Below are 25,411 nucleotides of genomic sequence, written 5' to 3'. Positions count from 1 at the left end.
GAAATTGGCTGACATCTGAACATACCAAGGGTTATCGTTAACACATAAGTTTTGATAGTGTTTCTTTAAAATATTTGTTTATTTTTAATTAATATGGATTTTTGTTAATTTTTTAATAATAAATTTCAATTAATATCAATTTACCAATATGATGACCCTGTCGGAATTTGTTAGTGTTTTTGTATTTCTTTTAATGCCAATTTTGTACGAGCACAACAGGGTTTTTAGATATTATTTCAAATTTTTCGTTTACTACGGCTTCATCATGATCACTTCCATTATTGTGATACCGATAATGATCTGGAAACCTAGAAATGTCGAAAATTTAATGTAAGTTATGACAATTATTCGTTAATTACATTAATTATTTAAAAAAAGACAGTACTTTGAACAAAACAGTCAGAACTGATCAGATCAGATTTACAACAAATATTTTACACCTTGTTGTAATAATATTTTTTAAAAATCTGTTCAACGTTCTGTGACAGAGTTCAAAATTTAAAATGATATTTGAAATATGTAGCTTTATGTCTAGGGAGAATGAAAAGACAATGCGGTGAAGGCTGGGATGTATCAAAAGTAATACCTGTCTTCTGCGATCCAGCCCTCTGATGTTAAAACGTCTCATTTAGTCAGATCTATTTTATTCTCTTAGATTCTAAGTCAACTCAGCCATACCTGGTTGGGCACACTGATACTTTTGGGCGTTCCTGATCAACTTGGTCGCCTATCGTCACTGTTTTGATTTTTGTAAATGACTGTTCTAATAGCAAAACACAATAGTTATCATATAAACTTGAGTTGTTGGTCTAAGAAGCCATTAGAACTAAAAAGAAAGACGACAATGCGACGCAAATACCCACCACTGAAGGTCTGAATCATGCCTGAGAGACTGAAACAGTGAGGATAAGTAGACCAGGATGATAGGAATCAACCCAGCTGCATTCATCAGTCCGCAGAATTGCACCCTTGGGGCAACACTGGATAAATAAAAATACAACTTTTTGATATTGCAATTTTAAAGTTTAGACCTTTCGTACAACTTAACCCATTGCAGCCTAGTTGAGTTTATTAGGCTTCATTATTAATAATAGCTGAAGGTTGTGAGTTCAAATCCCGCTCGTGACACTAGCATTTTCATTTCAACCAAGACCTTACATAAAAAGAATAATTAATTGAAAGGAGTAATTTGGTCAATTAGACCACTAAACATAATGGATTATTAATAATTATGTGCGTTTTTATTTGAGATAATCAGCCTTATTTTACTTTGTCGTTTTAGTGCAATTGGGTTTCGAGACCAGTTGCAACTCCTCAGTACATTTAGAAACTTATAGTGTATTGTGAATGTGCACAAAATGCATTTGCAGTAAAATTAATGGATAAGGCTGATTGCTTCAAATAAAAGCCTACATCACAGAAAGCAATCTCTCAACATGTTGATTTAAAGGTGTCATTCCATGGCTCCGTACAGGGAGCAAATAGGTCATCCAGTATGAAAATTGTGCTGAGCTCTGAAACATCTTTGACTCTCAAAACTGAATTTATAGTTGTCATTTATTATAGTAGAAGTCTTGTTTCATTTTGGTGTATAAATTAGCATGAATGTGTTATACATGAAGAATCTTCGATAAAACTCTAAGTTCAATTTATGTGCAATTCCTTTTTCTTGATATTACATTAAATCTAGATATTGGGTAAATAAGGATAAACAAAGTTGTGTACAGTTTAATGATAAACTTATGTTTATTATTTTTTTATTTTAGTAAAATAAATTAATTCCTGTCATACACAAAGGCTTAAACTACCCATTGGGGGTCAAACCATTTTACAATAGAGATGTACGTGTGAATTCAACTGTTTCCTTATTCCATCCCGCCTTTTAGACTTGGGGATTGACAGTATGAATCCCAATACCACAGAAGGGCTGAGGACCTATCAGTGGTATAGGAGCCCTTGCAAGGGCATCCACTCTCTCGTTTTCCTATTCTCTATGACCTGAGATCCAGAAGAGAGTAACTTCAGTTTGCATACCTAATTTATTTAATTTAGTTTTCCAATTCAGCACCATCTTTGAGCTAATGATGTTTTAGTTTAGTGCTCTGATGGCTATCTTGTTCTACATTACCCTTTGTTCTAATTGAACTGAATACACCTTTCAATTCCATGTACTTCAGCCTTGAAAGACTGGTGTACTTTACCAAGGTTTCTGAGTATTTCACCACTTTACAATACATTTTTATATCATCTTTAATTAAAAAGACATGGGCTATGCCAAGATTCAAACCCATAACCACTAACGTGGCGATTATGTGTTAGGCATCCTAACTACTAGTTCATCGCTGTTTCTTATTTATTTATTTCCCTGTTAATTTTAGAAACAACTTTCATAGTTTATCTGCTTCTGAAGTGTGTCATTTTTTGGCATCATACAGATAGCTTGTAAATAAGAATGTTATTAACAAGTAAAACAGCAAGCAAAGTATATAGTTTGTTAAATATATTTTGAAATGCATGTGTAGTATGAGATGGCAGAATATTTATATTACATATAAAATTTATATGTTATATAGTTTTGCATAAAGTGTTGTAGGAATTATTCCATATCACATGAGTGAATATGCCTATATAAGAAAGAATCTATTTTAAAAAAGTGAGAACATATAATCTCAAAAATATATCCGGACTCTCACCTCCATTTATAGAGGTTGGAAAGCCTAGGATTAATAGTCAGTCTGTGACCTAGGCATTGGAACAAAAGAAAAACATTCCTTCTTGGACACAACCAAATTGACCATCTCCTCCTAAACCTTTTGGAATTGTTAGAGTACATTCCTTGTTTTACTCTATTAATATTGAGATTCTCATTATAGGTGCGAGAGTGAATGTATGTTTAAGATCAAAGCTGAAATGACTTAGCTATTGATAGTCCTAACTTCAGGGGACAAGATGAGATACTCTTAGGCTTTTTTTTCCCATCCACTACCCCGCTGTACCTTTGGGAGACCCTATACCAGCGGACTAGTGGATACACCTTGACTGTCAACAACACAGATTAGTTGATTTTCACTGTTTCCTCTAATTCTAATAATACAGATAGTGTATTATATGACAATCCTGCTACAGTTTCATAACCTCGTAGACCAGCATCTCCACACAATGAAATGATATAACGTCTTAATGTTTACTAAAAGAAAAGACCCCACACTCATTCTACCCAAAAAAAAGAAAAAATACAAACTTTTAAAATCTTACATTTATTTATTTCAGATTGGCATCATATTTGTGTAGAAACATTTCTGATTTGCTCGGCCTTAAATGGGAATTGAGAGGTGGCTCTTATTTAAGTAAAGATGAAGCTTATGTGATAGTTGCAAACCATCAAAGTTCAATCGATATTTTAGGTAAATAAATTTAATGTATTAATTTATTGTTGTTAAAGCCTATTTGGTAAAGTTAAATAGTCAGTGTCTCAAAATGTACCTATGACCTTATTGCTTGAATTTCCATATGCATATATTATATTTTAAACTGTGGAATAATTTTAACAAACACTTGTTGCAGTTGTAAGCTTTTTTAAACTGCAAATAGTCACAAATTCAATATATAATACTGTGATACAGTAAAACCCTTTTTAACCGAACACGGCTTAACTGAAACCCGCATTAACCGAAATGATCGGTAAAAAATGGTTTGTCATTGCAGATGTAGCCACTAATTATATTGGGATATCAACAATGGGTAAAATCTAAATCTAAATTCATGAATACAGTTGTAAAGTGCCGAACCGCAAAATGATGAAGCTATCTAATCATGAAAAAATTAATGAAGCTCTTTTTCACTGGTTTACATTTTGGTTACAGTATACTGTAGTTATATTTATATGTAAATTTCATGTATCATTTGGTTTTATTTAGTAATTATATTTTTACACCTTTTACCATATGCCAATAGTCTCCTTGGATTATCCGAAAAATTATGTTAAACAAAACAGCACTGTCTCCTTAAGTTTGGTTAAAAGGGTCCTACCGTATGTTAAATATTATGGTATACAACGTTTTACTTCTTTAATTAGCTTTCAGACTATGACATTTCTTTTTTCATAATTTCATAATATATTTTTTTAATATATTTAGTTATTTATATATTAAATATTAACAATATTATTACTTAATAATCACAGTTTGTTTGTAACTTTTTTGACTGATAGATATTGTTTAACTTGAAAACTATATAAAACGTTATTTCCAGGTATGTTCGAATTGTGGCCAGTTATGAAAAAATGTACAGTCGTTGCAAAAAAAGAATTGCTTTACGCTGGGCCATTCGGCTTAGCTGCTTGGCTGTGTGGTCTCGTTTTTATTGACAGATTGAATTCTGAGGCTTCACGACAAGCCATCAATAATTCAATCAATCAACTTAAGGAAAACAAAGTATTTTTGTCAACATGGATTGCTGCATTTTCCTTAATGCTTTGATCTAGTTGAATTGCATTATTTTACTTCTCATTTTATTTTTTTTAGAATATTTTTTTCCTATTTTTGATAACAAAGATGGAGCATGGTAAAAATGCCTGAACTACATTTGTTTAAGTGTTAGTGTTTTTTTATTATTTTATTTTTGCCTGTGTAGATTTATTCTTTGCTTCTTTCTGTTTTGTTTCTTCTTTTTTTCTATATATAATTTAATAAGCTTAGTAAAAAAAAAGTTATGTATGAAAATCATTTTTTGCTTTACATATTATCATAATCATTTTTGCAGATAAAAATGTGGGTGTTCCCAGAAGGTACAAGGAAAAATACCGGTGAAATCCATGCATTTAAGAAAGGTGCATTTCACGCTGCAATCTCTTCCCAGATACCAATTCTTCCAGTGGTTTTTACACGATTTTATTTTATTCGTTCTAAACAGTGCATTCTGGATAGTGGTTAGTAAACATCTTTAGCCGTTTCGACATTGGAAAAGTCTAAATACAAAAATGTATCTTTCAGGGAAGATAGTTATAACAGTTTTACCGCCGATTGAAACGAGCGGACTCAACTTGGAAGATATGCCGCAGTTAATGGCGACAACTCATACTACCATGTCACAAGTCTTCAATTTGACTTCCAAAGAATTATTAACCGAGTTGGAATCTGATAGAAGGATAATACAGAATAACTACGCGCAAAAGTAATTGTAACATAGTGATTTATTCTTCCTTCAAGTCTTCTTATTTTTATAAGCTCAAATTACATGGTTATACATCAAAAAATGTTACATAGTCCAAGAAAGAATATGACATAGAAAACTAAAAACATTGTATGTACAATTTAGTTTATAGATGAATTTGTTTTGTCAAATTGATTATGTCACTTGTACTTAACATTTTGCCATTAGAACTTGAAAAGTGTCGAAATGGTTTAAACTTAAGAAACTTTGCACAAAAAAATAATGTGTAGAGATTAGTGATCGTTAATCGATAGTTATTCAGATATCGAGAGATGTGGTCGGGTACCCGACCGCATCTCACGATATAAAAAAAAAAAATTTTTTTTCTTCTGTACCTAAAACTTAAAATCAGGTAACACTTTTCTCAATTTATTTATTCACACTAAAGTTGTATTGGCAAAAAGTAGAAACTACTAATTGTAGCTTTGTAAAGTTTTTTCCCCTGTTTAGTGGGTAATAAAGCCGTTAATTAAACATGTATACAGGGCACTGGGGAAGAATGATCTTAGCCCACTCAAACTCAATTTGATAAAAAATCACATTAAAAGTATACCAACATTTTACAATTTCAGGGTTGTGGAAAAAATTATTTAGAAATCATTATTTTGCTGTCATTGGTCATGTGGCGTTGATATGGCACCCATCACATAAGGCAAAGGTCCTTGGTTTGAATCCAGTAGCTCTTCATTGGAACCCAGAATACTTACAAATGGCTTTTTCAAAAACACTGATACTGCAATATAACCTCGTAGTTAAAGTATCCTTATTATAATCAAAAAAATTGGGGACTGCTGTGGCCAAGTGGTTTTGGTGTCCGACTCGTATTTCTTTGTGATTCTGGATTTGAATCCCAGCAGAGCCCATGGCTTTTTAATTGACATGGCATGAAAAATTTATTGCAATTGTTTGACCCCTCGTCCACGTACCCAATGGGTAGTTGGATATTAAAGCGGGAAACACACTTATCTGATGTAATGCAATGCAACATGGCCTGAAGCCACCCGAAGTCCAATTTTTCATGAGATTGTATTATCCCTGTACACATCTACTTGATGCCACACAACTCTACCCTAACTCTACACTACACGATGCAATCAAGTTCCTCATTGTCCAGATTTTTGTCTAGTGGCATTGAGTACACTCAAAGACAAAGGAATCGACACTTTTTTCTTTTTTTCAAACTATATTGATTTTTGTTTTTAAGTTAATTACAAATGCGTAGTTTATTAATGTAAACCAAATTAAATGAGGTCAAAAATTTATGAATTATAATAGAAATTATTTAATTATGATGGTTTGACAGAAAATTTATCAAAACACCAGAATACCATTTATTGATAGAATGAATTTAACTACAATTGTACCTTTTCTCATTCTAAAGTTTGTGGTACACACAGTGTGAGTGTCAAACAGATGTGCCCATCCTACCAAAACGAGACAAGTCACATCATGTTGCGTCAAGTGTGTTCTCTGTATGGCAGGAATTATTTACTCTCAGAAAATATTGTGTTTATTCAGAAGATTTAAAATAACGTTCTCAATTTCAAATGTCAGGACTTTTACTGGCCCATAGAAAAGGTCATTCTTCCGGTGGCACTACTTTTGTATTGTAAATCTTTTAATGCAGATTTCCTCTGGTCCCAAGTCACTTCTTTATTTTGTAGATTCAACTATTTTAAGTACTTCCATACTAATATTATATAGCACCTCAAGCTTGTTACGTATAAAAAGTGGACTGATGTTCTTCCCCAGCACCCTTCATATAATTTCCAAAATAAGTCTCTTTAATCTAAACTATCCTGATGTTAGTCCCGCAGTGAACATTTTAAACTTGTATTTATTATAATTTATGTGTATATTTGTATTCTGTTGTATTTTTGATATAAAAACAATTGCAACAAGAATCGCAGAATATAAATATCTACAAAAAATATGTATTTTTTTCAGCTATAGCATACATTCTAGATGTGTAGAATTAGTTAATTGCTATAAAACTTAAACATTCTAGTCGCCAGCTGTAAAATTCGGTAGCATTTCAGAGCATAAATTCCATCCATCCTTTTCATATCGTACTACATAATTTAAAAAAATTAAATATTACGTAGAATAAAAACACATTGTACGATTACAGTTTATCCTCCTTTATTTGTATAAGCCAAATAAGTGTCAGTACAATATTCTTTGTATACACTTTCCATAAGTAAGTGCTATTCTCCCAAATAAACAATTTTAAAACAGAATCAAACAAGTTATTTACCTAAAAATCTTCACGGCTGTTTAAAAAAACAATTTTTTTTAAGTAATAAAAAGGCGATTTACCTCTACTGGTTATATTCCTTAACCCTCATAATCTCTTAAACTATATGACAGGGTGGCTAAGCAGCTCCGGGAACGGACAAGGAGGCAATCTCAGACAACGTAATGTACCTCTTGGGCACTCCCCTTTAATCCAAAAAATAACGGGTGTGAGGGGTTGCATGCCATCAATATCCAAACCCCTCCAAATCTGGGATACCTACAGTGAACTGAGGCTCCCAAATGGGTACAGAATAAACTAATTCCACCACCAGCTGGCTAGAGTAATCTAGATTTTGAGCAATAATTTAGTAACTCATAAGAAGGAAATTTATTCGAGGAATTGTTTCCAAGAATCTCCAACAAATGACTGTCAGGCAGTACTGTCTTCTGACTGATTACTTGCTTTACTGTGACTAATTCCCTATAGCTTTCACAAAGAGGAGGTATTCTCTAGCCATTGGATATCAATGAATCTACAGTGCCCTACTCTCAAATGAGTCGACTCTCTTCCTGCCGCCTAGCAGAAATGTTACAGTATGCAATTTTCGGCTTTATTTCCATTAGTTTGTTGTTATTTATCTTGGCACATGCTTTCTGCAATATTTTGTCTAATATGAGTTATATAAGTATGTGGGGTGAAGTGTAAATGGATGCCTTCATCGAAGGAACATTTTACGGAAATGTCTGCATATTCATTCCCCAAAATCCTTCAGTGTACCCAGATAAACAACTTTCGAATTTCTGGATTTTAAAGCTCAAGAGAAAGAGCAACGGACCATGGTTTGTTTTGAGAAGGGGTCCTTGATTGAGGTGGAGCGCTGATACATATTACAAGTAGATGTCAAGGGGCAACTGTAATCAAACAATTAATTTATAATTAAGGTTTTGGTTGAGATAAAAAAGTCATTGTCACAAGCAGATTCGAACCCATGATCTTCGGCTAAATACGCCGCTACTCTACCACTTAAGCTATCGTGACTGATAAAATTCAATTAAAAAATTAATTAATTGAAGAGAATTTACTTGGTTAAGCGAACCACAAAACCTAATTTGTCAATTCCTGTGAGCTCCGCAGTGTTGGACAGCGAGAAAATTATTGGCCACTAAAAATGTTTCACTGGTCCCTTTCCACCTATTCACCTGTTTGTTAAAACTAGCGTTGGTTTCGAGAGGGAGGCTTTAATTCTGAAAAACTCTTCTTTATAAATGTATGGAGGTGTGACTCCTTTAGGGAAAATGTCAACTCCAGGCTAACATTCAGCATGGGTAGTACCCAGGGTGGGTTAGGGGAAACGCTAATTTTTTGGAAAGGGTGCACAGAGGCATTGATTGATGCTAAGAAGATTGACATCCTTCTTTGAAAGTGTTTTATTTTATCCTACAATACTGTATCTTAGGTTTTAAGAAAAAAAAATCAATAAATAATGAATTTATTTGTAAAAAAAAAAATATATGATTATGTAAAAAAATGGTAAACCTTGAATCAAAATAACATCCATTAAATCTATTTCTACAGGTCTGTGAGCAAAACTAATTAATTATATAATTGTACATGAAGCAACATCAATATATTTTTACACTTTTATCTGATCAGAGTATGGATATTAAATTGAACAAATATATATTTACTTATATAATAATAGCACTGGGTTGGATTTAACTACATATTAATTTTCAAAATTTGTCTAATTATGAATAATTAGTGATTTATTAATTTATAATTAACAAACCTGTAATTACATTTTACCAGTCCTGATAGTAGATTTCTCACTGTTCATTTGTACTTAATCATCATATGGACATTTTTACCGGATTACAAAAAGTGTAATTATATTGAATAAAACAATGTCGTTTTTTAAGCAACGACATCTTTTTTATCTCTGCTCTCAGTCCAGACTTTGGCAATCGTTCGTTTCATTTCGTCATCACCTTCTTCGTACATTTTCTTCATTATGTTCATCATGCTACTTGACGGGTCTTCGTCAGGTTCGATAGATGGGGTCTTTTTCGGCTCTTTCAACTGTTGTTCAGTAAGGGATAAGTACGACCACTTCTGACCTTGTTTTTTCTTTGCCAAAAATACAGTAACAAGATCTAAAACAAAACAAAGAGAATTTATGTTCAGTTATGCCTCGAAACGTAACAGACAACTGACTGAGAATGACAGAGGGATCATAAAATGAAGATAAGAAAAGGAAAAAAAGAAGAAAGAAAGAAATCGTAGTTCGTCGATTCATGGAGGTGATGAAGCCAGAGTTCAATTCATAGTGATATCCCTTATACATTGTTCAGGTATTTAAGTTTAATTTGAATTATTAAGGTATTATTTCAAATATAATGACAATGAATAATTAACTAACATGTACAGCTATCTGAACTGAAGGTATATAGAATACATTCAGTTTTCACCTGTTCCATCTGATATTTTTTTCAGTTCTCTTTGTCAGTTTTGGCGTGTCATGATGAAGACCAGACGGTAACTGAGCAAATTTACATTAATGAATACATAACAAACAATGCAACGCCTAAATATGACTAAAACCTAAAACCTCAAAAGGAGGTCATATCCTTATCATTCTACTTTATAAAATGTACCAATTGCAAAAATAAATAACTAGGAATTAATTTTAGGTTTAACTTACCATTTTTAACCTTTATATAGCTTTCTGCATCGTTAATTTCATGGAGAAAGCCTTTAATCCTAAAAAAATAATTCCTGTTTTCCAATTCTTTGACCATCAACTCCATCGAACTAAAATCAAATAATTTACAATATAATTTTTGTAACATAATTTTTTTGTTTAAAAATAAAATAAATTCAATTTACCTTGGATCAAACACACACACAACTTTGTCTTTATCTAGGGTGTGAACATTTTTTAATGTGACAAATATCTTAACGAATTTGTCCGATTGATCCCAAGCTTTAAAAAGAAATTTAAAAAAATAAAATAAAATTTATAGAAATAAAATAATTTTACTGTGGTAATGAATAAATTCACCATAAGTAGAGAGCTTCACATCATAGCATGGCTGGGTACGATTCGTAGTGGGAGCTTTATTACAATCGCCCATGGCACCGACATCCTTTCCTTCTTTTCTTTTTTCCTCTTCTGTAAGCTTCAACAGCGCGGTTTCAAACTTTCTCAACTCTAGAGATAGGAATGAGGTTATTTTAGGCCTTTTGGCTGTTTTTATCAACATGGACAATTCCTCGATGTCAAGTTTCAACTGAAAGAAAAAAATAAATAAAAACATATAATATCGACTAGACTCTGGCTATATAATTAGTTATGAAAATACTTCAATCTAATTCACCCTCAATTTTAGGTTTTGGAAATATCTGTTAGTAAAGTTAAATGAGTTGGTGAATAAAAAAATTAAGCTGTGATAGTTGGAATTAAGACTTATTCCCATAGGTTTGAAACCTGGCATAGCCCTTGATAATTTATACAAGTACCAAATGTTTAAAAAAGTCAAGTAGAGACAAAGATGAGTTAACACAAGTTAAGGGATCACTCTGATAGATAGACCCTAATTATCCAGGTCTCACCATACTGTATAAAATAAACTTACAGTACCATACAAAAATTCTGTACAAAAATGACAGTCTGAAAGTCAACTTGAAACCACTCAATGACTTACAATGGCGAGAAAACTTCTCCAAGAAACCTAAGAACATGGAAAAATAGAAAGCATGAGCTTATTCAGTTTACGTTACAAGTCAAATGAAGATGAGAACCAGGAGGAGATAGGACAACCAACAAACACCTGAACACAGAATATACTTGTTTTTACGGTTTATTAAGTTGGTTACATCAGTGGTTCCTTGTCTGAAGAGTCAAGAGGAAATTACTCAAGGATTCACATCAAGAAAAGCTGTACTGAGGAACAAGGAAATGAACTTGCATCCGATTGAGTGCAAGAGTTTTTCAGCTCGTTCAGGAAGAACACCTTTGCTTTAGAATTCACCAACATCCTGAAGACCAGACATCACAAAAATATAAATAAAAACAAAAGGTCTATGCCAAATGAGTTTAGAGACCAAGTATTGATTTTAATACTTGCCATTCATGTCCTGACTTAAAACTATGCAGAGCCCTTTAAATTTAATATAAAATAAAATGTAAAAAATGTCAGGGGGATCTAAAGAGCATGGACCTACATCTGAGGTGTGTAAAAAATTGCAGCTGGAGAAAAACAAAGTTTTTAGTTTTTGGACCAAGTTTATTAGGGTTCTGATTTCCGGTCATTTCATGTTATTATTCCTTGGTTCGAACTAAGCAGTTGACAAAAACCTACCATAGTTATTATAAGTTTAGAAATACACAAGGAACTGGCCCATCTAACACCCAAAAACTGAAGAAACAGGATTTTTTGTTTGCAGTTATATGGGAGGGCTTAACAACTCAGCTACTAGTTGAGTGTCACAGACAAGGGACCAAACAGCTTTTTAATACCAAGTACATATTATTCTCAATTAAAAAGCCATGGGCCATACCAAGAATTGAACCAGAACCACTAGCTTGGACAATATGAATCTGATACCCTAACCACTTGGCCAGAACGACCTCTTCCCTTCTGTTCTTGTTTCTCAGAAAATTTATTCTTGAGTAAAGTTGAGTTTCCATAATGCAAAAATCATTAAATGGGGAGGACAAAACAGCTGTGTCGGGTTAACCATTTCCATGAGGCGAAACAGGGTGATCCATCAGTTTGCGCAACACTAGCATGCCATTCTTATCTACACCTACTGCAGCATCAGCATTTGCTATCTTGGCAATACTTTTTGTTGTTGTCCATTTTGATACTTATTTCCTTCCAAGCATCTTCTATCTTGTTTTTATTTTGATGACTTTTATCTTTAGCATCCCACAAAAATCAATAGTTCTGATACAGTTGGATAAGTTGAATGCAGACCTCCTCATTTTCAAACTTCATTCTGAAACTCGAGACACGTGTGCATTTACACAGAAAAGACAACACGAAGCACTTTGATGCATACTAAAACACCGACAGCTGATGTGCTTTAGTTCAGCTTACCACAAAACATCCTTGCACCAAAAATTTCGGAGTCCCGGCTAAATATCCACAAAGTGAGGCAAGTTTTGAGAGTGATTTTCGCACATGGAAACCGTTCTAGAACGATTTCCAATTGACTCTATCCTTCTCCTTTAGGACGGGAGTTTCTTTATAGTCCATGGTGGCCTGGTTTCTGCATTTCCTTCACTACCAGTCCACTACCCAATCATTCCTGGGTTCTAACTAAGCACTGCCCATGGAATTTTATACAGGAATACAATATTGAAAAATGACCATGGCACAAAGCTGAAATGCCTTAGAATTACTAGAACTACTAACGACTAGAACTATCAGTTTACATAAATAAAGTAAATGAACCAGTGCTGTCACAGACTAACACTCATGATCAACTTGGACTGACAAGTAGTGTTACAAGTCAAACCAAGATGACAACTGGGAGAGATCTCTGGACACACAAAAGTTCTTGTGTCTCTTCAAGTTTAGGGCTTTAGTTAGATGGCCAGTTCCTCATCCAATTATAATAAACCTACAATAAAAGGATTGACCGAATAGTCAATGGAAACACACCGATTCATCCGAAATTCAGAAGACCAGGCATCACAACAAAAGTTTGATCCAAATGACCTTTGGGAATCACAGTGGTCATTACCATCCTTCATACACCAGTCGACTTGCGATCAATGACTGCAAGCGAACTTGAACAAGATGCAACTGCAACGTAACCTCAGCTCAACCTGTGCATAAATGGATCGATTTTTGTTAAATTACTTGTGTTTTGCCAGAAAGGAATCACCACAAAACAGTTTCTTAAAGAGGGTATAATGAGTAGGTGATGAGGAGATTGTCATGTTCTGGTACCGTCAAATGAAAAGGAAGCAAAGAAAAGAAAGGGTACATCCATGCAATCAATTACTGAACTGATTACACCGCAGAAGAACAACAACTAAATGCACTTTCTGTATACAAATATATGTATATTATGTATTATCCTTATTTACTTTTTTGTTCATTCAGAAGGTTCTAATATTTTTACATCTATATATCAATAAACATAAGATGTAATAATTTGTATACCTAAAAAAAAACTTCACACAGCCTTTGCTTGTGCTTTGATTGTGAGTTTTGAGTCGAGTGTGAGTCCTTTCTGGAATAAGCAAGGAGGGTGTAATTGTACAAATCAGGCTGCTTTTCCACCTGATGTACAAATTTTATGTTTGACACCTCCATAGGATACTAACTCAAAACACACAACTACCTCCATTTTTGCAGTGCACTGCAGGTCGCACGAGTTGAATCCAAGCTGCGTTGCAACTAAGTCAAGAACAGATCAAAATGGTGTCGACCCATGGGTGGCTGCATACCTATTTGCATAGGAAGTTGCATAGAGCACAAGTTGGCTTGTATATGGAGGGCCTAACTGGTTACATACATGCCATGCTAGTTCTACGTTTGAACTAAACACCGCCAAGGAATTTTATACAAAACAGAAATGATAATAAATAAGTACATTTACAAGTCAAATGAAGATAACTTAAATCCTGTTTCTTTAGGTTTAGATTTATAAAGTTAGGTGGGACAACTACATCCATTGTTGTTATTAAGGATAAACAAAAGAATTAACATTCGAGGATTCACGGCAGGAGAAAAAATAGCTGAGGAACTGAGCAAGGACATGCAGAGCTTTTCCAGTTGGGACAGGGCAGACAGTCCTTCACAGTGATCGTTAATTTAACCCTTATAAAGATTTATCTAAAACAATACTTGAACATATTTTATGGTTTAAAATATAATTTTTCCTATAGAAAAACATACAATACCACATTTTATTAATCGTGTACAAGCATTGTTGCAATTAAAACTTTACTAGATATAAAAAAATTAATGAAGCCTCTTGTAACTCACCTCGTCGATTTTCGAACTCATTGCTTATAACTGATCGTAAAAGTTTGAAAGAAAATAAATGGACGATTCTTGCTGATAGCAGATCGCCGGAACGCTCGTAATAATGACTTTTGAGTTTTGAGTCGAGTGTGAGTGCTACCTCGTGGACTGCTGAGTGCGGAATATATCTGGACTCTGGAGAGAGGGAACTGGAATATTCTAGAACAAGATTGGAAACAGCGAAACGTCCTTCGCGCTTTCCAACACTTTAAAACCTCCTCGCTTTTTCAAATTTTAACCGTACAAATTCTATAATAAAAACAAATTATATCAAAATTGTTAAAAGTTTGGTTTATGAAAAAAGAAAATCCCTATTAATTATTCATTTCTTCCCAACCAAGAATGCCCTAATTGAAAACAGGTACAGATCATCCTAACAAACTGATTTTTGACAAATTTTTAGAAAACATTATCACCCCAGAATTTTATAAGGTATTTTTGTCAACAGTAATAAGAAATATACGAGTCAATTTACAGGAAAGATGTGATAGCAATAGTAAAATCAACCAAATTTTAAGAGAAACAAACGCAAAGGTTAACAAGAAAAAATTAAGAGTTTTAGATATATCAAAAACCCAGACTAAAAAAATGGGTAACTATTCTTTTAAATGCATTTCTAGATCGTGAAAATCTAATCAAAACTTTTACCTAGATGTTTTCAAGTGGCAGCCCAATTATTTTCAATGGCTTTTAGTGCTATCGTTGCTGCATCAAACAAAAACCCCCGAGTTTAGAGGAGAAATCAAGAAATATGGTATGGTACATGGTATTATCCATAACATTTTATGTGTGACTAGGTTATCAAAGTGTTAAGGGTCTGAAATCAGCGTAGGCAGCTTCTTATCCAAAAGGCATGCCACTGAACTGATTATTGACATTACTGTTTAAAGCTAATTTTTTTACCCTACATAAATAATGGAACTGCCAAGAAACATCAAGTCTACTAATAATTTTTTTTCCACACCAATGAGACACTGAAAACAGAGACCATGGCACACCTCAGAACTGATTTAACTGTTTTGTTTTACTTCATCTGTTCTCTACTATGCACTTTAGCATATATATTTAAACCAGTACTTGCTTTAAAAATTACAATTAAGTGAAAAAAGCACTGTTTATAAGGGGCCCTTGGAGGATCTGATCTGTTGAAGAAGGATATTCCTCGTGAGACTGACATAAACACTTACTATTGGGCCAAAGCCCACGTATGTGTCCAATATGTTGCTTGATGTGTCCCACCTAATAAAAGGTGCAATTCCTAGGCTTCACATATAGAGCGCAAAGTAATGCCACCCAATATGAGAATTGTGCTTGAGCACGGCAGTGAGTATTTGGGTCCCCTGTTCCGATTCTTAGACGAAACAGTGTTGTTTTATTGCATATAGTAATAATAGTTGTGCATCCTAGTGTTGTGTGAGTGGATCAATGGCAGAATATTGAGTACTCTAGCAACCCTCAATTAGGTTAGTATAGCTATAAATGGTGATGGAGGAGTGCTCAACCTCCCTGAGTAAATGGTATGTAAAGATAAAAGAATGTACTTAAGAGTGAGAGAGTGAAAAGGGTTGGATTTAGGAACAGGGGGGCTGAAATGATAGCCTTTTGAGACCAACCTCGGCAGCTAGACAGATAATACCGAGTCTGACCATGGACTGCCAGCACCCTGGGTGGGTGATTCTTAAGACTTACCATCAATTTATTGTCAATTATAAAAGTTGGAATTGCCAGTGGTCTACGAGAAATGATAGCTCAATTCTGTATGTACGTAGAAGCATGTGCAGATTTGAGCTTATACAAATGTCTCAGAAAAATTATAATTGTCTTAGGGAATGAATGTTAGAAAAGGAGGTAAAACCTTAGAAGGGTTGAATAGAATTGCAAAGTATGGTTGGTAGTAAAGGCTAAGAAGCTATATCACTAGTGGGGAATCTTGCATTTTGCCTCGAAGTAAAGAATCACTTATAATTTCACTGGAATCACTAAAAAAAAGGCATTGGGAGCGATGTCGCTGGCAAAATATGATGACATCCAACTCATCACAGCATCAAGAAGAAGTCTATTTTTGTACAAGTTTACAAGGAAGAACTTAAAAACTATAACTTCCTATTTCCAATTGAAAGCAGAGCGAAAACTGATTTTGATTTTTTCAGAAATATTTTGCCTAAATTATGCCTTTACTGAACCGATTATTCAAATTATTATTTAGAAACTAGATTGTTGTTGTGTCAAAGAGCCATGGCATGCACAGAGGCAAGGACTACTTTTCCTGGGATCCAGTCGGTTTTCTTTTGAAGGAATTTATTTGTAAAGTAATATAGACTAAGCCACTTGTAAGATGTAGTGTGTTTACCCCTACAGAAGTGAAGGATCTTCTCTCATACGATCACTTTAGACTAAGAATTAAAAATATGGTTCCAATGAGAGTCATGCATAATATGCTAGGTTTCCATGTAATTTATCCCATTTGCTTGTGAAAATCACAGTTGTAAAAATCATAAATAGTAAAAAAGTACATGGCCTCATCAGTTTGACTGGGACTAGAATTTTTCCCATTGGTCTTAAAGTGGTTGGAAAATTAGTTTCCTTAAATCCATTTTTGCTTCTCCTAATTATACAAATTATGTTCAATAGCTTTTCATAGGATGACTATGACAAATACAAACAAAGAATTCGCAGCAGACAACTTGTCTCTCCAGTGTGAATGATCGTGTCTTTTCAATTTGAAAGCTAAGTTGCATCAAACCCTGGATGACTACCAAGGATTTTTCTAATAAATGAATTATAAGAAAGCTAAATCAATTAAAGGGAAAACGTAGTGAAAACTAAATAAATTATTCAAATATTACCCAATTCATTTCACAGTTAAATTAATATTTGGACATACATTTCTAGTTAACTTTCTTCAGTAGCAACAAAAGTAACTTATTTGAAGACTATTAATACGTTCACTTAAATGTTTAAATATAATTTTCATAGGCAAAATAAAGAATATTAATTAATATTTTTATGTAAGTTATTGGTTGAAATGAAACAGTTAGTCACAAGTGGGATTGGAACCCACGAACTTCAGTTCAATACGCGTGGCACTTACTTTTTAATTTCAACCAATACCTTTCATAAAAAAATTAATTAATTAAAAGAAGTTATTTGCTCAATCGGACAAAAAATATAACAGATTTAATAAAGAATATTGTTCTCGACAGATGGTTTACTGCCATTGTCTTTGTATCCATTTATTAAAAGTATTTTAATTATATTATATTGGAAATAAAAACATTTATTCATTTAGAAACAAATAAAAACGAGTAATTAATATTTTAGCATTTAACCCATGTTGTTATTTTCCCTGTAAAAATGGAGGAATTTGTAATGAAGGAAAGAGTGACTATTTTTGCGACTGCACACACACCGGATTCTATGGGAAAACTTGCAATTTCAGTAATATTTATGCATTATGTATATGAATTGCATGAGACACTAATAAATTTTTTTTCCAGGAATTTGGTCACTATTCTTCTGGAACAAATTGGACAACTTGTTAGAATATTTACTTTTTAACCCACTTTCTTCTTTTATCATAAACAATCTTGATTTTCTTCATACAATTTTTCACTCCATTTTTGTCGAAAGTACTTAAATTTCATGCTTAATTATTTAGTAGTACTTCGCAGTTCAAAACGGGTGCATAAATTGCTTGTAGATTTAGTAGAAAAACTTGAAGGCCACTATTTCTCTTCGACGAGTAGCCAGTATTTGAATCTTGCCAATGCATACAACACATGTATCGGTACACAGCTACTTCCGCCAGTTCCTAACTTTTGCCCGACTCCCTTGGGAAATCAAGGTATACATCATTCGCTTATTCCTTTCGAAAAATAAATATTCGTTATTTTAGGTTTGAAAAAGTTGCCTTCAGTAGATACAGTCTTTAAAAACCTACTAGAAAGGAATGATTTTGTCAAAAATAGAAAGTCGTTGAATTTACTTTTTGTCATATTCGGTCAAAATTTGGCCTTGCAATTTAAGCACTGTAATTATGTAACTTGGGCAAGTAAAAGCTTTTCTTTATGTTGATACAATATATTGACTAAATTTGATTTTGCAGATAACATGCTCACAGATTTATAGTCAAAATGAAAGATCTTACAAGCAAGGAAAGCTTACAACTCATATTAAACAAGGAGAAGAATTCCCTAAGGTTTCGAGAGATCAATTAGGTTGGGTAAGAACTTGGACACATCCCAGACAAATTAATTATTTTAAAGATAGTGGTAACATTTTTAACTTATTTAAGATTGCTAGAGGTGAAAGAGCAAAACCAAATTATTTAGTGAGCCAAAACACATTGACTTTTTTAATCTCTACTATTTGGCTAAGAGAACATAATCGCATCTGCGATACATTATTATCGCTCTGGCCTGACTGGGATGACGAAAAGTTGTTTCAGACCGCTCGAAATATCGTCACTGGTATGTATCATTTATTTCAAATCTGTTTATTGGTTCTTAAGTACACTGAACTCTATTTCAGGTGAACTTCTGGCAATCACTTACTCAGAGTGGATTAAATGTTTTTCTCATGTCCCAATCGATCTACGGTACAAACCGCTAAAATACCCTTCTATAGTATCGAATACTGTACCAATTGAAATATATATGGCATTTCATTGGCCCCATACATTTCCTGATGAATTTCCACTCGATGAAATACCGACAAATTCGAGTAATTTAATTTTAGCATTAGAGCCTTCACAAATTTACAAGCACGGAGTATACAAAATGCTAGCGTCACTTGCAAAAATGCAGGCAGGACAGGTATAATTGTAATAACGTTTTTTAAAATCAAATTTTATGTTAAGTTATTAGGTAGGACCACAAAGTATTAGTAAAAATTTGGCTGGTGTTACAAAAATGCTAATCAATGAAGGGAGGTATTACAAATTACCGAGTTTTAACCAATACAGATCCTACTTCAAACTTCGCAGGTATAGGAAATTCAGTGAACTTGTAGGAAATAAAAAACTGAATGCTGAGTTGACAAAAATGTATGGGAATGTAGACGGACTTGAATTTATCACAGGTATAAAGAACGATTTTTTTTAAGCACCACGCGTTTTAAAACTTTCTGTTTTCAAGGTTTGTTTTTGGAATCTAGTAATGACTGTCATATGCTCGGTGAAACGGCTGATCACCTCATTACAAACTGGCTTCTTAAGGCGATAATGACACATCCACTATCTACTGACAAATTTTGGAAATCTACCAGCATGGGAGGGAAAATCGGACTTAAAATAATAAAAGGGGCAAATCTAAGGGATTTGATTTGCCACAATGTAGTCGAAAAAGATCTATGTTTTTCAGAAAATTTGATCAAATTCAATTATGAAGAGTCATTTTCCAAATTTGAACAAATATTCAAAAAAGAAGAGACTACGTACAAGAAAGAAGAAGGTAAAATGAAGATGAAAAATGATAAAAAGAGGGGAAAAAAGCCTAACTTATTCAATCGGCCATTTTTAAATTTAAATAAATTACTTAAATTTTTCAATTAAACTAATAAAACAGTTTATGTAAGAGTCTTTGACATACCTCGAAAATTAAGTGTGCTGAATGTTACAAATTACTTTACTAAAAAAGGATATTAAAAAAACAAAAGAAAGACACCAATTATTAAAACAAGGAATATATTTTCATAAAAGGTTATCCCTGCTTTTGGGCCAATTCACGCGCTTTCGCTTTCTCTAACTTAGCTATTCTAGCTGCAGACTTTGCACCCAAGAGGCCGCCGCCCCAATGCCTCTTGATTTCTTCATACCTCTCGTTATAGTTGGTCTTGACAGCTTCAACTACCTTGGTGAGGTTGACTCGATCGCCAGAATCGACCTGAAATCGGATCGGAAAATGTATTAAATACAAAAAAAAAAGTTATTGAATAAAAACCAATTTTCACCTGAGTCAAAGCTACAGCAGTACAAGTCTTTCTCCTGACAAGTCTGCCCAGGCGGGATTTGCCCTTGACAATACAGTATGGGACACCCATCTTTCTGCACAACGCTGGCAGAAAAAGAACAAGCTAAAAAAATTAAATACAGTCAACCAATAGACCAAAGAAAATCTCTGAAAATCTTTTTACAATCTAAAAAAAATTCTCAGTATGTCATTTTCTTCATTTTTTTTTATTACATTAAAATAAATCTCAGGTGAAGAAATTCAAATTAAACATCATTGAATATTGAAAAAAATCTCATTTTTCCATCTCGATTTCCATTAACGTGGATAGTTTTTATTATAATCTGGTTTGGGATGTCATTGGGTATGTGGTCTTAAGGACATATATATCACTGAACAACCTCGTAAGTTTTTATTATTACTACTTTTTTCATCTGTATTCATTTATATTTTTTTGGAATTAACATGTAGTAACACACTACTTTATCAAGTCCACTACATGTTGGCCTCCTCGAAAAGCTGTGCTAGCAGCCTTTTCTAAAGCAGCAGGTGTTAATATACTTATTTAAATGCAGTGGCTCCCATAAAATGCGAATTAATTCACATAACATAATCAAAAGATTGCAATCTAGTACTCATACAGAAGATCAACAGTCCAGTATAACGTGTAAGATAAATTTAATGTTTTCACAATTTCTGATTTTTTTTTTTTTTAAGAAAAACAATGTTTACACTTACCTGTTGTTTATATATAAACAGTTTAGCTGACATTTAAGTGTCAGTTTATAGAAAAAATGTATTAAAAAAAAAAAAAATTATACGTACACATTTAAAGGTGTAAGAGGAAAATATGCACTATATCACTACAGGAAATATCAAAATTAAGTTCCAATAACACCGCTTTGTTAATATTTGTTTACAGATTCATTGCTTGAATAGTCCTTAGTTTGGTCTTAATTGTTACCATCATTTAAAAAAAAAAATAATAAAAAAATTATAAATTGGCCTGATAATGTATATATCTTATCGCAATTTCCTATTACATAGAATGTATCCCCCGCGTTGCATTGGAGTCTTCTGTGTAATAATTAAATTAAACCTAATATTTTCTTTAAAAACTTGAAGTTAATTGTGTATCGCATAAATTTAACAAAGATGGAAAAACAGTAAGATATAAATATACCCCACAGGAAGGAAATTCATTTCATTCAAATTTAATATAAAATAAATAATTTAAGTTTTTATAAATACATACTTCTAGTGGGTCAACATCGTGGGCGATGACAACAATCTGGGCTTTCTTTTGTTCGACAAGCTTCACAACAGTGTTAACTCCTTGACGAACAACATTAGGACGTTTTGTCGGAGTGTCCTCTTTCTTGGCGACCTTGCCTTCGGCTCTAGCTTTTAGCCGCTGTTTTTTGGCTGCAGCAGATTCCGGCCTGTACTTATCCAAAATTTTAAACAACTGGGTTTCTGAAATGAATGATACAAACAAATGGATTGACATTTGAAACATAAATTAGCATCAGTTATTATTTTATTTTGAAAAAACTTACGGGTCTGTTTATCTAATGTTTGTGAAAACTGGTTGATGGATGGAGGCACTTTCAACCTCTTTTGAAGAATGGCCTTCTGACGTTGGATCCTGACATATTTCGGCCACCTGACAAATCTACTCAGATCACGCGCCGGTTGGATGTCTTGGCCTACAGAGGGAAGATTATCGTTAATATATGCAAATTTTACTAACCGACAGAAGTCAATAATAAATATTACACTTACCAATTCCAAAATTCCTTGGCCTTTTCACAAACAAAGGATTCACCACCTTCTGTACTTCTGGTTTTTTAACAGCAAGTGGGGCTGCTGCTACCTTCTTCCCAGTCTTTTTCTTTAACTAATACAAACAATTAAAAAAAAAAAAAGATGAATTATTATTTACTATTTTTATTTATTCCAGGATGTGGATAAGACTAATATGGTTAACTTTATCTTCAAAAAGGACATTACCCCTCAACGACGGTACTGAACACAGAGGAATGGTGCTGCGATTCTGAACACTGCTGATAGCACCGTGTTTCAAATTAGATTACCATACATGTGATCTATACAGCTGAAGGCTTAGCTATTGAGGTTATAAAATAACAACAGAACACTGCAACCTATGGACAGCCCGTTTGCTTTCTGCAGTTATAGGTAACAGCAGTAAGGACTCATTGATTACAGCAATCAACAGTTTGATGGTTATAGGTAAAAAAGGTGCGGAAAAGTTCCTGATTTGTGTATAAGCTCATAGCAGCAATAAGTACGACCAAGTTGACCTCCTTGCCAAAAAGGTTGCTGTTTCAGGTTCCAGTAGTCACAGACATAATTGCATACATCAACCTACATACAAAAGAAAATTTGCAAAAATAGTACGATATTGCTAATGTCCAAAAAGGGGAAGTTAAATTGAACGTGAGAATGCAAGAAAAAATCAACTGGTTTGAATGCTTGAATGGTTATCGTGGATGTTCTGACATACATGTCACTGCTAACGTAAACATTCTCAATGGAAAACAAGTATTTGTTTGTTCAGACGAACTCGTCAGAACAAAATTTCATCAGAATTCCCATAATAACTATAGCCTAAACAGATATTCTATCTATAGATTTATTGTGGCTAATAAATTAGTGTTATAATGGTGGGTGGAGGTGGTCTGGTGGCTGCCTATGAGGAGCCAGGATGCCACCATATGGGGTGGGCTTCTGGGTGCTTTCAATCCCAGCTAGCAAGGTACTTGAACTTTTCCATAGCACTTCAAATTAAGTAAATGGTACAGCAGGTAGGTCTGCCAGCCGTGTAGATCAAGTGCTGCCTTCGTGTTTGCCAAGTGCATGAGATGTGATTTTCACAAGGAAAAAACTATCTAAACCTTCCTTCACAAAATTATTACTCGTTTCTATCCATGACCCAATTTGTTAAATGTGTCTAAAAGAGCTAATACCAATGGAAGAACAATTTTGTTTTTAATAAAACGGCTTTTTTTTAAATACATGGCATTACTTGGCATCTCAACCTTATGTTTTGAAATACCTGAGTAAGGTAAAGAGACGTTAATTGTTAAAAATCGGGAAGGGAAAACAAGCGAGACGCGAAGGGCTCAATAATTAAATATTTTTACAACAATCCATAAACTGTTCCGGCCGAGGAGAGAACGTGGCCTACAACTAGTTTTGGTAACCTCAAGTCGAAATCTTAATTACTCGAGAGAAATTCATTATAAACAGAACAAGAAGCGTATAATAAACGATAAGTTTATAATAATTGGATAAAGTAAAGTTAGTCCCTTACCTTTTTTTGGACCATTTTCTTAGGATTGTCGTGATAACCCCTGAAAACAAATTCTACAATAAAGGTAGAAAAGCCGTCCTGCAACGCACAGACGAAAGAAGTCGATCAGAACCTACCCAAAGCCTCCTTTATCCAGCCAACATACTAAACATGACAGTAATGCTTGAACAACAAAACATCTCATGCTTGAATTTATCTATATTTGCAGATAATTTGCTTATTTTATGAAAAATGTTTATATTATTACACAAAGTCGAATTGTTAAAGAGGAACAAATAGAAATATGTCCAACTTTTTATTGTGGGAGGGGGGTAGTTTGAGTTGAAAATTTCAAACATCAGAACTTGAAAAAAATAAAGATTTGCATATCTTCAATGATATACGTTTAAATAATTACAATTATCTATCAATAACAAATTAATTTTATCTACTTTCTATAAAAGCCTATGTCATGTAACATTAAGAATTAAAAATGAATAAAACATGTTTTGTCTTTTTTGTTTTCTTTGTTATTTGTTTTAAAACTTACAAATTTCGTTACTTATTAGAATATTAGCATTTTTTATTAGAAATAAATGGGTCAGTTCTGAGCGTGTGCATTGTGAATTTGTATGTTGTCATTTTTGTGTTTTACTGTTTATATGTTAGATTGATTGTAATTTAACTATACTGTAAATGCTTACAGTATAGTCAAATTTTATTAATGTAATTTTAGCTGGTGAAAATGAAGAGGATGTGCTGTTTGTTTTATGTATTGAGTGGTGTGTTGGGTTTTTATTTTTTTGGATGCCAGTTCAAGTTACTTTCCTCACCATAGTGAACCCTGAGGAATATCTTTAGTGATTTTTTTTATATATATCTATTTTAATTTACTTTTTAAACTCATTTTTCGTTTGCAGGTGTTACTAAAATGGTCTTTTTATAGTGGACGGGAAGTTCGTACTGCACAATAAAACCCAAAACCTAGGGGTTCAGGATTTTTGTTTGGATTAATTTCATTTTTCTTCAGATAATTTCCTGATAATAAAGGAAAGATACACTTAAAACCAATTGCAATATACTTTATGCAAACTGACTCAAAACACACAGAAACATAAAATGACAGAACCATATTTTAAAAATAAACAAATAAATAAAATACAATAAAATAAAAAAACATGCAACAATACTTGCACAATTAACAACCCCTAAAACTAATAAACAACCTGAGAATGCCAAAATTTGAAGTAGGTGATTTCGTGGCTTGCTGCAAGAAGTCTTAAGCTCAATTCCAAATACAGTCAACTTCTTGTTAATTCAAATTTATTGATAATATGAACTCAGCAGGTCACTGGTAAATTGAAAAATTCTGTGTATTTTGAAACACTTGGTAATATGAAATATTTTTCATAGCAGAAGGAGAAAGAACATTCTGTAAATCGAAATGGAGCCACTTCCCCTCTTTATAATTTAAACTTTTTCTTTGCAATATTGCTCTAAATTTTATTTTCTTTCCACTTGATAATTAAAACATCTTGATAATTTCAATTATTTTTTGTGGTTCCTTGGTTTTAGATTACCAAGAGTCAACTATATGTGCAACGTTGAGCTTATATAAACCAATCAATCAATTAATGCGAAAACATCCATAAAA

The 25,411-nt window shown here is 33.2% G+C and overlaps 4 protein-coding genes and 2 long non-coding RNA genes across 9 annotated transcripts; 3 read left to right on the top strand and 3 right to left on the bottom strand.

The window, feature by feature from the left end:
• Positions 1-21: 21 nt before the first annotated feature.
• Positions 22-6,394, top strand: LOC106672308 (1-acyl-sn-glycerol-3-phosphate acyltransferase alpha). Its single transcript, XM_014403628.2, has 5 exons — positions 22-330; positions 3,271-3,404; positions 4,252-4,433; positions 4,762-4,927; positions 4,992-6,394. The coding sequence occupies exons 1-5, from the start codon at positions 149-151 to the stop codon at positions 5,174-5,176; spliced, it is 849 nt and encodes a 282-aa protein (XP_014259114.1). The 5' UTR covers positions 22-148; the 3' UTR covers positions 5,177-6,394.
• Positions 6,395-9,176: 2,782 nt separating this feature from the next.
• LOC106672301 (calcyclin-binding protein) lies at positions 9,177-14,710 on the bottom strand. The gene is made up of 5 exons (XM_014403621.2): positions 14,455-14,710; positions 10,512-10,740; positions 10,337-10,433; positions 10,152-10,261; positions 9,177-9,603 (listed from the first exon to the last, which is right to left on the bottom strand). The coding sequence occupies exons 1-5, from the start codon at positions 14,473-14,475 to the stop codon at positions 9,365-9,367; spliced, it is 696 nt and encodes a 231-aa protein (XP_014259107.1). The 5' UTR covers positions 14,476-14,710; the 3' UTR covers positions 9,177-9,364.
• Positions 14,711-14,713: 3 nt separating this feature from the next.
• Positions 14,714-20,124, top strand: LOC106672299 (prostaglandin G/H synthase 2-like). Of its 4 annotated transcripts, none has more exons than XM_014403615.2 (12): positions 14,714-14,854; positions 14,971-15,085; positions 15,146-15,247; positions 17,815-17,931; positions 17,991-18,122; positions 18,194-18,337; positions 18,389-18,540; positions 18,599-18,715; positions 18,788-18,962; positions 19,024-19,307; positions 19,359-19,572; positions 19,629-20,124. In XM_014403615.2, the coding sequence occupies exons 2-12, from the start codon at positions 15,082-15,084 to the stop codon at positions 20,042-20,044; spliced, it is 1,857 nt and encodes a 618-aa protein (XP_014259101.1). In that variant the 5' UTR covers positions 14,714-14,854; positions 14,971-15,081; the 3' UTR covers positions 20,045-20,124. The 4 variants fall into 4 exon arrangements, with proteins under 4 accessions (XP_014259101.1, XP_014259105.1, XP_014259103.1 ...); XM_014403619.2 differs by having other exon boundaries at positions 19,648-19,987; XM_014403617.2 differs by having other exon boundaries at positions 14,725-14,854; positions 14,926-15,085.
• Positions 20,125-20,159: 35 nt separating this feature from the next.
• LOC106672300 (60S ribosomal protein L7a) lies at positions 20,160-23,885 on the bottom strand. Its single transcript, XM_014403620.2, has 6 exons — positions 23,779-23,885; positions 22,227-22,341; positions 22,001-22,150; positions 21,697-21,917; positions 20,443-20,565; positions 20,160-20,375 (listed from the first exon to the last, which is right to left on the bottom strand). The coding sequence occupies exons 1-6, from the start codon at positions 23,791-23,793 to the stop codon at positions 20,193-20,195; spliced, it is 807 nt and encodes a 268-aa protein (XP_014259106.1). The 5' UTR covers positions 23,794-23,885; the 3' UTR covers positions 20,160-20,192.
• Positions 20,574-22,764, top strand: LOC112126665. The gene is made up of 2 exons (XR_002910128.1): positions 20,574-21,108; positions 22,405-22,764. It is a non-coding gene; the product is annotated as an uncharacterized LOC112126665 (long non-coding RNA).
• Positions 22,451-23,772, bottom strand: LOC106672302. The gene is made up of 2 exons (XR_001341228.2): positions 23,521-23,772; positions 22,451-22,829 (listed from the first exon to the last, which is right to left on the bottom strand). It is a non-coding gene; the product is annotated as an uncharacterized LOC106672302 (long non-coding RNA).
• Positions 23,886-25,411: the final 1,526 nt, after the last annotated feature.

This window comes from Cimex lectularius, unplaced genomic scaffold (genome assembly GCF_000648675.2).
Source record: "Cimex lectularius strain Harlan isolate CLEC.00 unplaced genomic scaffold, Clec_2.1 scaffold64, whole genome shotgun sequence".
Lineage (NCBI taxonomy): Eukaryota > Metazoa > Arthropoda > Insecta > Hemiptera > Cimicidae > Cimex > Cimex lectularius.
Note: the sequence above shows the minus strand (reverse complement) of the source record. Positions and strands in the feature narration are given on the sequence as shown.